This window comes from Octopus sinensis, linkage group LG17 (genome assembly GCF_006345805.1).
Source record: "Octopus sinensis linkage group LG17, ASM634580v1, whole genome shotgun sequence".
Classification (NCBI taxonomy): Eukaryota; Metazoa; Mollusca; class Cephalopoda; order Octopoda; family Octopodidae; genus Octopus; species Octopus sinensis.
In genome coordinates this window covers 43,459,154-43,468,945 of record NC_043013.1, presented here as the reverse complement: position 1 = coordinate 43,468,945, position 9,792 = coordinate 43,459,154, and the positions used below count along the sequence as shown (strand labels likewise).

The following is a 9,792-nucleotide window of genomic DNA, read 5'->3' as shown; positions in this document are numbered from 1 at the left end:
TTACAACAGACACTTCAGGACGTGATGGGAGAAATCCTTTTAGCCTCAAAAAGTGAAAAATTATAGCACAGTCTGCTATGCTTTTGAAATTAAAGAATCAGCCAAAATTTGGGCTGAAAGTTTGGGACACACATCTGGCTTTACATTTGCACCCCCAATACATGGGAGCAAAAAAATACTAGAGTGACAATAAAAGATATAAGAAACGATGCCAATCTGTGGCTAGTCATCACTTTTGTATCACAGTATGGGTTAATAGTGAAAGCAGCCCTAATAAGAGGCTGCATGTGGTCAGGAGGTATTAAAATGGGCTTCAAAGCACTCATATAACCCTACAGTTGCATGTTAGGACTGTGTCCAACCAAAGGGCTTAAGATTGACGATACGGGGCCAAATGCCTAGTTGTTACCTGTATTATAGTATGAATCACTTCAAAGCCTTGAAGAATAGAAAGACTCGGCAAAAAGCAAAACAAGAGACAAATGAGAAATGGAAATAAGGAAGACCACCTGAGCAAGAAGAAGAACAACAAATTCCAATATAATAATAATAATAATAATAATAATAATAATAATAATAATAATAATAATAATAATAATAATAACACGGTAAGCTAGTTCAGCTGCTCAATGGAATTATGAGAGACCCAAAGAAAACACCTGAATGGTTAGCAAGTGGCATTACTTACCTACTCCCAAAGAATAACGAAACCAACCTTCCAAAAAACTATCGGCCTATAACCTGTCTATCCACCACGTATAAAATCCTAACACCTATCCTGGCGGAGAAAAAATATGCATTCATGGAGAAGAACGATATTTTCCCCATTGAACAAAAAGGTGCCGCCGAGGCTCTTACGATGCAAAGATCAACTGCTAATCAATCGTATGATCCTTGAGAACTGTCAAACAAGCGCAGAAATCTCAGCACCGCATGGATTGACTACAAAAAGGCCTTCGAGATAGTATACCGCATCCATGGATCTTGAGATCGCTGGACATCTTCAAAATTTCCCCTGTGATTTCAAACTTCCTAGCACAATATGTCGTTGTGGAATACGAATCTCCAATTATACCACTCTAATGGAGTACTTGCCTCAGAAAATATAAACATCAACTGTGGAATTTTTCAAGGTGACTCACTTTCACCTTTAATATTCTGCATAGCCCTAATACCCCTTACAAGTGAATTAAACAGAACAGGGTAGGGTATAAAATTGCCAATAAAAAAAATAAGCCATCTATTTTATATGGATGACTTAAAAACTTATGGTAAAGACAATAATGAACTTGAAGGCCTATTGCGCACCGTGAAAGCATTCAGCGATGACATCGGGATGGAGTTTGGACTTGAGAAGTGTGCCAAGGCCACTTTCCAGAAAGGGAAAGTGAAGACACAAATTCAGTCGTGTTAGATGTTGACACAGTCATAAGAGAGCTTGAGCAAGAACAAACATACAAATATTAGGGGTAATGAAGGCTCTGGTATTCAGCATGCAAGCATGAAAGAGAAAATCAGGAAGGAATGTTATAGGAGAGTTCGTGCAGTCCTGAAATCTGAACTAAATGCACGTAACAAGGTGTTAGCTATAAATTCCTTAGCAGTTCCAGTTGTTACTTATAGCTACAATGTGTTGAACTGGAATATGAGTGAAGTAAAGAATATAGATAGAAAAATACGCAAGCTGCTGAGTTGTAATAGGATGCACCACCCAAAGGCAGACGTAGATCGCCTTTACCTTCCCAGAGCCCAAGGAGGTCGAGGCCTGATCCAATTTGAACTAGCTTACAAAACAACCACAATTGGACTGGCCAAATATCTCGAAATATCGAATGACTGGATGCAAACGCTCGTGGAAAATCACGAGAGACGAAAGAAGCTTCATTCTATTATAAATGAAAGCAAAAAATTGCTATTGATCTCGTGCAGGATACCCAAACTGAACAACCCGAGGGAAGTACGGCAACTATTGTTGCAAAGAAGGTGAAAATGATGGCAATGAAAAAAGCGCACGAGCAATGGCTGATAGGTGGGAGGAGAAACCTCTGCACGGCAAATATGTGACCCGCAGCAAACAAGCTGATGTTGACCAGAAGCAAACCCATCAGTGGCTACGGAGCTCAGGGCTAAAAGCAGAGAGCGAAGGTTTCATCCTGGCTGCTCAAGATCAAAGCCTATTAACCGGAACTACCAGGCCAATGTGATGAAAAATGGAGCAGACCAAAAATGCCGATTCTGCAACGACATGATTGAAACAGTGGACCACCTAATCTCTGGATGTAAAGTCTTAGCACCAGTGGAGTATAAATTAAGACATGACAGAGTTGGCCAATATCTCCACTGGCTAATAATAGTCGGCATTACAATATCAAAACTGCCGACAAGTGGTATAATCACCACCCTGAGGCTGTAACTGAAGGAGAAAATGTAACCATTCTGTGGGACTTTCCAGTACATACAGACCGAACCATCAAGGCCAATAAACCAGATATTGTTGTGAAAGACCAAAACAATAAAGTTTGCTTATTGATCGACATGAGCATCCCCTGTGATCATAATATCTCAGCGAAAGAGTTTGACAAGCTCAGAAAATATAAAGACCTACTCATTGAAATTGAGAAAATGTGGCATCTCAAGGCGGTTACAATACCAGTGATCGTAGGAGCACTAGGAATGATCAAGAAGGGAACCGAAAATTATATGAGAATGATCTCTGGCTTACCATCCCTGCAAGAAGTGCAAAAGATTGTCTTAACTGGTACATCACACGTATTGAGAAGAGCGTTGTCGATGTGAGAACTGTTGCTGCTCATGTATTTTAATTTTAATTAAAAAAAAAAAATGAACGAACTACTGAGTTGGTTAATGGCCTACCAATGTATACTATGAGTTTCTTTGCCCTAGGAGTCGGGAAGACACTCGGCAAGAAATGGAAGCAAATTTGAAAGAAGAAAAAAAAAGGTAATAATAATAATAATAATAATAATACCAGGCAGTGGCTCTCATGCTTCTGATCTTAACTGATTGGAAGTGTTATCATGTACATTGTTTTGTCTTGGTATAAAAGATGGGCTACAGCAAATATTCTGCTCAAACCACAGATTTGCTTGTCAGTTGTTTGACCTTAACCAGTTGACCATATCCCTTAGTGGCTGACGATATGTGCATCTCTGATCACGAGCAGAAGTAGTGGGGGAGCATCATAGCCATGTGTTGAGAGGGATTCTTTGGGGTTTGAATAATTCACCTCTGGAAACATGGGTGGTTCTTTCACATCCTTAAACAACCCTTATTCAGGGACCTTTTGAGCGGGATGGGCTACTCAACCTGAAGAAAATTCTAACTCGGCCCCACCTGCAAGGTCATATGCTGTTTATCTTGATATGAGATCACCATGTCGCGCACATATGGTTGTGATGCATGTGCCTGGTGTACCCTTATCAGACGGGTAGTCATGATGGGTATATTGGGCTTCGTATATTTTACCCCAGTGTCACTTTGATGGCATGCACTGCTCTCTCACTCAATAATAATAATAACAATAATGATAATAATAATAATAATGATAATAATAATAATAATGATAATAATAATAATAATAATAATAACGATAATAACAATAATAATAATAATAATAATAATAATAATAATAATAATAATAATAATTATGATTTGATGATGATATGATGATGTGAGATAATAATAATAATAATAATAATAATAATAATAATAATAATAATAATAATAATAATAATAATAATAATAACAATAATAATAATAATAATAATAATAATAATAATGATAATGATGATGATGATGATGATAATGATGATGTTGATAATAGTAATAATAATAGTGCGGAATAATCTACCTAAAAAGTGGCAAGGTACAGGGACAGAATTACTGAACAGAGACTTTATTAAACAAATTGAAACGAAAGGATACAAATACCATTGTGTGCTAGACTTCAACGAGATAATGGATAAGGAAATGAAAGAGCAGCTTAGGATGGGGTATTTCCGAAGACTGTAGTTGGTGTCGCGCTCAGAACTGACTGGATGGAATAAAATCCAAGCAGTTAATACGTGGATGATAGCATCATTTCGGTATGGAGCGAGAATTATAAAATGGTAAAAGAAAGAAGTGAAGAAAATGGATACCAAAACCAGAAAAATGTTGATAGTACACGGAGTCTTCCACCCTATGAGTGACACCGATAGGCTGTACTTGTCCAGAAGAAAAGGTGGGAGAGGTTTGATCAGTTGCCAGGACTGTATCGAAGCAGAGGAAAGCAACGTAGGGTGGTATATAAAAAGTACCGTGGAACCACTGTTGAAACACATAAAAGATGGCATCATCAAAACTGAAAATTGTGTAACAAAGGAGAAATTTAAACAAGAAATGAACAAAAAAGAAAAAAGGAAAGCATGGAAGGAAAAAAATGTACGGTCAGTTTGCAAGAGATGTGAACGCCAAAACAGATACAGAGGACCGGTGGCTATGGATGAGGAGGAGTGACCTGAAGACAGAGAGAGAAGCACTCATATGCGCAGCTCAGGAACAAGCGTTAAGGACCAACTATATGAAGTGTAGAATAGACAACACTACCGATAGCGACGAATGCAGAATGTGTTGTGAGATGGGTGAAACAGTATGGCATATCGTTAACGAATGCCCGAAATTGGCACAACGCGAATACAAAAGATGCAAGAATGATCCACTGGGAACTCTGTGGAAATCACGACCTACAAAGAGCAAAGACGTGGTATGAGAAAACCCCGAGAGTAACCGAAAATGAGAATTGCAAAATCCTGTGGGATGTAATGATCCAGTGCGATCACCCGATCAGAGATAGGAAACCGGACATTATTGTGGTGAATAAAAAGGAAAGAACATGTATGATAATCGACATAGCATGCCCAGGTGACAACAGGACCAATGTGAAAGAAGAAAAGATAAATATCTATGACGATTTGAAGAGGGAAAAACGAAGATTGTGGTCAATGAAGAGGGTAGACGTGATACCAGTAGTAATTGGTGCACTTAAAAGTATCAAGGGGACGAACGCTTCTATAACTCTAGGATCTCTTGAAAGGGAACTTGGCATCAAATTTTTCGACCTATATAACCTGTTTGCCACTAATGTGGATACTTATGACTCGTGTCTTGACGGAAGAGTTATACAATCACAGGACTGAACAATTATGAATGAAACTTAGACAAAACTACTCACCATCCATTATAGGCCCATAATCCATCATAAAATGCCAAAGCAATAGCTGATCCTGAAGTCTCGGAACCTGTGAAACCCTCTGGGAGGTCGTAGAATTCACCTAAAAGATGTGATAAGAAAGAAAATTATTATTATTATTATGCCCCCTGTTTGACATATAACGAAGGCACATGGTCTAGTAGTTAGGGTATTGTATTCACGATCGCGAGATCGTGGTTTCAATTCATAGACTGGGTGAGATGTGTTCTTGAGAAAAATACTTCATCTGACGTTACCCTACAATCACTTTGACACCTGAGACATGATACACTGTGTACCTGTTCAGGTAACGTCAAGTTAATGGAGAGAGTGAGCTAGTGTGCGGCACATACATTTGATCATTGTAAACGAATCATTCGTGCAAGTCGTTCGACAAAAGCTGAACGCTTATATGTCGTCTGCAACGGAAGAGTCCACTATTTAGCATATAAGACGATCTCACATAAGATGCTCCCTTCTTTTACAAGGGTATTTTGTAGGAAAAATTTAGTAAAAAAGATGGGATAAAAATAAAATAAAACACAAGCGTAAATTAGAGGAATTCACCTAAAAGATGAAATTTAAAAAGAGAAAAGAAAACAGAAACCTAGATGTGAAGAAATGCATTTGCCTGTCAATTGTATTAGACGAATGCTATACCTTTTTTTTCTCACTTGATACTATATATGATAAGGAGTGTCCAGAGTCATCAGCTGTAGCCATCTGGGGCACGGCCTTGAAGAATTTTTCGGCCAACCGAATCAAACCCATTACTTTTTTTTCAAGCCTTGCGCTTATTCTGTTTTTCACTAGATCGCTAAGTTACAGGGATGTAAACAGACTAACGCTTGTTATTAGAGACAGAAAGATACTCATATATATATATATATATATATCTATATATATATATATATATATATATATATATATATAATAATCATGTTAAATCATTAATACTGATACATTTTTCTCTAGTTTTTTTTTCGTCTCATCTCTTTCTGTTGAAGAGCGTAGACTCGAAACATGAAAGACTTTTCCAATCAAACTAATACACCTGCTTGCTGTTCCCTCGCCTGTTTTTGTCTTTTGTTTTCTGTATTGTTTGAGCAATATATATATATATATATATATATATATATATATATATATATATATATATATATATATATAAATGTGTGTATTTTTCCCTATAGGCTACCTCTGACGTTATATCCTATAACGTTTTTTGAAACAATGTTAATACCGTTCAGTTAATATCATATTCCATCATTTTCTGTTAAAATGTCTTATTGACGAGTTTCATTTCTTCACTTCCCTGAAGAGAAGATTACATGTTTACACCATTTTATTCCTTTGGAATAGTATCAGTGATATCTTCGAAACATGTGACGGAAGTAAAAGAATTTGAATAACACTTGTGTTTAACTCCATTTATATATATATATATATATAATATAATATATATATATATTATATATATATATATTATATATATATAGTGTGTGTGTGTGTGTGTATGTATACATGAATTTTAAAATATATTTAAAATACATATAACTAGCAAACGCACCCGTCCCTTGGACGGTTTAATTTGCTTTAGAGGTATTTTTTTTCACTAAATGATTGAACTACCGAGAAGGTTTATGAGTAGCACGGCAATCTATGCTTCTGATTAACTTAGGAACGGAAAATCAAATTGAAGGCTGGTTATTGTGGAGGTCGTTGCACTTTAATGATCATAGAACATATAAGTTTTCAAGCGATGCAAAGTAGAACTACTGAAGTGTTTGTGGATAAAAATACGGATAATGACTACAAAATATAGTTGTTTAACATGAAAGCGAAATTTCTTGTCAGAAACAGCCACATAAATGGAGTAATGAAATTGAAGGAAGACGTTGAAATTTTTCCTCTATGAGTTTATTTTTTTCAACAGCAAAGGGAGCTATTTTTTCAGAGAGAAAAGCTTACAAAAGACCCTTTATTCTGTCTTCCCACATAGCCTGCGCATAAACTAACGGCGAATGCTGCATAAAGTTAAATTGGTATGGAGCTTTCTGAAAGATACTTATAGCTTTCGCTAGTGGAAGCAAAACTCTTATTTAAAGTTTGATTTTTGGGTACGAATCATATGTGACTGCTTAAAAAAGGCTAGAAGGACAATGCTAAAACATGTTTGAAACATGGACAACTATCGAAATATCATAATGGATGGGTAAATAAGCATGCCTAAAGTGAAACAACGCACTGGTAGGTAAACAAAGATATCAACAAATAGAAGAGAGGGAAGGGAACATCATCTTTCAAGTAACTCAGAATAGGTAAAGGTAAGCTTACCAAAGTTTAATGCAGTTTAAATATAGAGATTAAGATTGTTTGGTATTGGATATACATCACATACAGTATCCCTAGTCAATTTAATCACTGCTGCAAAAATAGACAAAATCCTTTCACTTTTATAAAAAGATTTAAAAAGTATGGAAGTCCCTACATACAAAAATAACTATGTTCATCTTGGTCCATTTACACGGAAGCTCTGTTTAGTGCATGTCCATCCTTGGGACATGAGTAATGTGTGTAAAGTTTGGTGAAAATCGGTTGAGAATTGTAGAAATGTATGTATGTATGTATTTCTTTTATGTATTACAGTTATGTGGTTGCAGTCATACTGGAGCATACATGCATACATACATACATACATACATACATACATACATACATACATACATACATACATACATACATGCATGCATGCATACATACATAATACATACATACATACATACATACATACACACGATAAAAATGACAAGAGAAAAGGCGGCGAGATGGCAGAAACGTTAGCACGCCGGGCGAAATGCTTAGTGGTATTTCGTCTGCCGCTACGTTCTGAGTTCAAATTCCGCCGAGGTCGACTTTGCCTTTCATCCTTTCGTGGCCAATAAATTAAGTACTAGTTGCGTACTAGGATCGATCTTATCGACTGACCTTTCCCATGAAATTTCAGGCCTTGTGTCTAGCGCAGGAAAAAATGACAAGAGGAAAAGACAAGGAAAATTTTTGCTTGTAATTACCTTTTCCCAGCATTACAAAACCACCAATGATGATGATGAGGAGGGCTGTGATTTTGGCTACAGTAAAAACCACCAGAATGCCTGCTGTCAATTCGACACTATAACAGTTGATCGCTGTGATCACAACTGGACAAAAACAAAACAAAGAAAGCATTTTATTGATAGCAATGGAGATTGACAACAATGGGAGTAGTGGTGATGATGGTGGTAGTGGTGATAGAACAGATGGATGTGAAGATGGAGATATTGGTGATGGCGATGGTGGCGGTGGTAGTGACGGAACTGGTGGAGGTGGTGACACCGGCAATGGTGGTGCTGGCAGTGGTGGTAGAATGGGGAATGAGACCATAATCAAAAGGGAATAATTGATAAAAACATATATACATAAAAATATATAAATATTGGGTTGTCTGGAAAGTTCGTGCCGATTTTTAAAGGAAAGAAAAAGGTCAATAAGTACATGCCATTATATTTTTAATCAGCCAAAGATGAACCATTTTGTTGCACAATGCGTCTCCATCTTTCCTTTAACTTGAAAACACCCTCTTCCCAGAATTGAGGGGGGTTTCATTGCAAAGAATTCAAGGTATCTTTTTACGTCATCCAAGGAATTGAAATTTTTAACATTAAGACCATTCTGCAGAGACCTGAATAAGTGGAAATCCGAAGGAGCAATATCTGGTGAATATGGAGGGTGGGGTAACACATCCCAGCCGAACTGCAGCAATTTTTGTCTGATTCCCAAAGAAACGTGCGGGCTTGAATTATCATTTTGGAAAACAACCCCTTCCTGTTGGCCAATTCTGGACGTTTCTCTTGAATTGCTTCTTTTAACTTGTCCAGTTGTGTGCAGTATTTCTCAGAATTAATTGTCTGGTTACTTGGGAGAAGCTCATAGTACAGAATTCATTTCCAATCCCACCAGTCACAAAGAAAGAGTTTTTTAGGGGGAAGACTAGCTTTTGGGGTGGCTAAGGGTGGCTCATATCGCTTACTCCAGGATCGCTTTCTCTGAACATTTCGATAGATAATCCATTTCGCATCACCTGTCGCAATTTGCTTTAAAAAAAGGTGTGTTTTCATTCCGTTTATAAAGCGAATCACAGATGGAAATGCGATCCAAAAGATTCTTCTCAATCATCTCATTTGGTACCAAAACATCGTAGCGATTTGTGTACCCAAGCTTTACCAGGTGCTCATGAACGATGGATTTTGATAGGTTGAGGCTTTCTGCCAATTCTTGGGTTGTGCAATGTGGGTTATTCTCAATGACTTGATTTGGTCATCATCTGTAGTGCATGGTCTGCCTGATTGCTCTTTATCAATAAGGCTACAATCTCCAGCCCGGAAACTTGCGAAACACTTCCGTAGAGTTCTTTCGGATAAAGAAACATCACCGTAAACTGCGCATATTTCTTTGGTTGCTTGTGAGGCATTTTTCCCTTCACGGAAAAAGAAAAGCATCAA

At 37.2% G+C, this 9,792-nt stretch overlaps 1 protein-coding gene across 1 annotated transcript in view; it reads right to left on the bottom strand.

Annotated features, from left to right (window-relative positions):
* LOC115220744 (b(0,+)-type amino acid transporter 1-like) overlaps positions 1 to 9,792 on the bottom strand; it is a 40,604-nt gene that overhangs the window by 15,571 nt on the left and 15,241 nt on the right. The window contains exons 5-6 of the mRNA XM_036510204.1: positions 8,326 to 8,451; positions 5,233 to 5,333 (exon numbers count right to left, since the gene is read on the bottom strand). Coding sequence (XP_036366097.1) covers positions 5,233 to 5,333; positions 8,326 to 8,451 — 227 coding nt within the window. The remainder of the gene's footprint in view (positions 1 to 5,232; positions 5,334 to 8,325; positions 8,452 to 9,792) is intronic.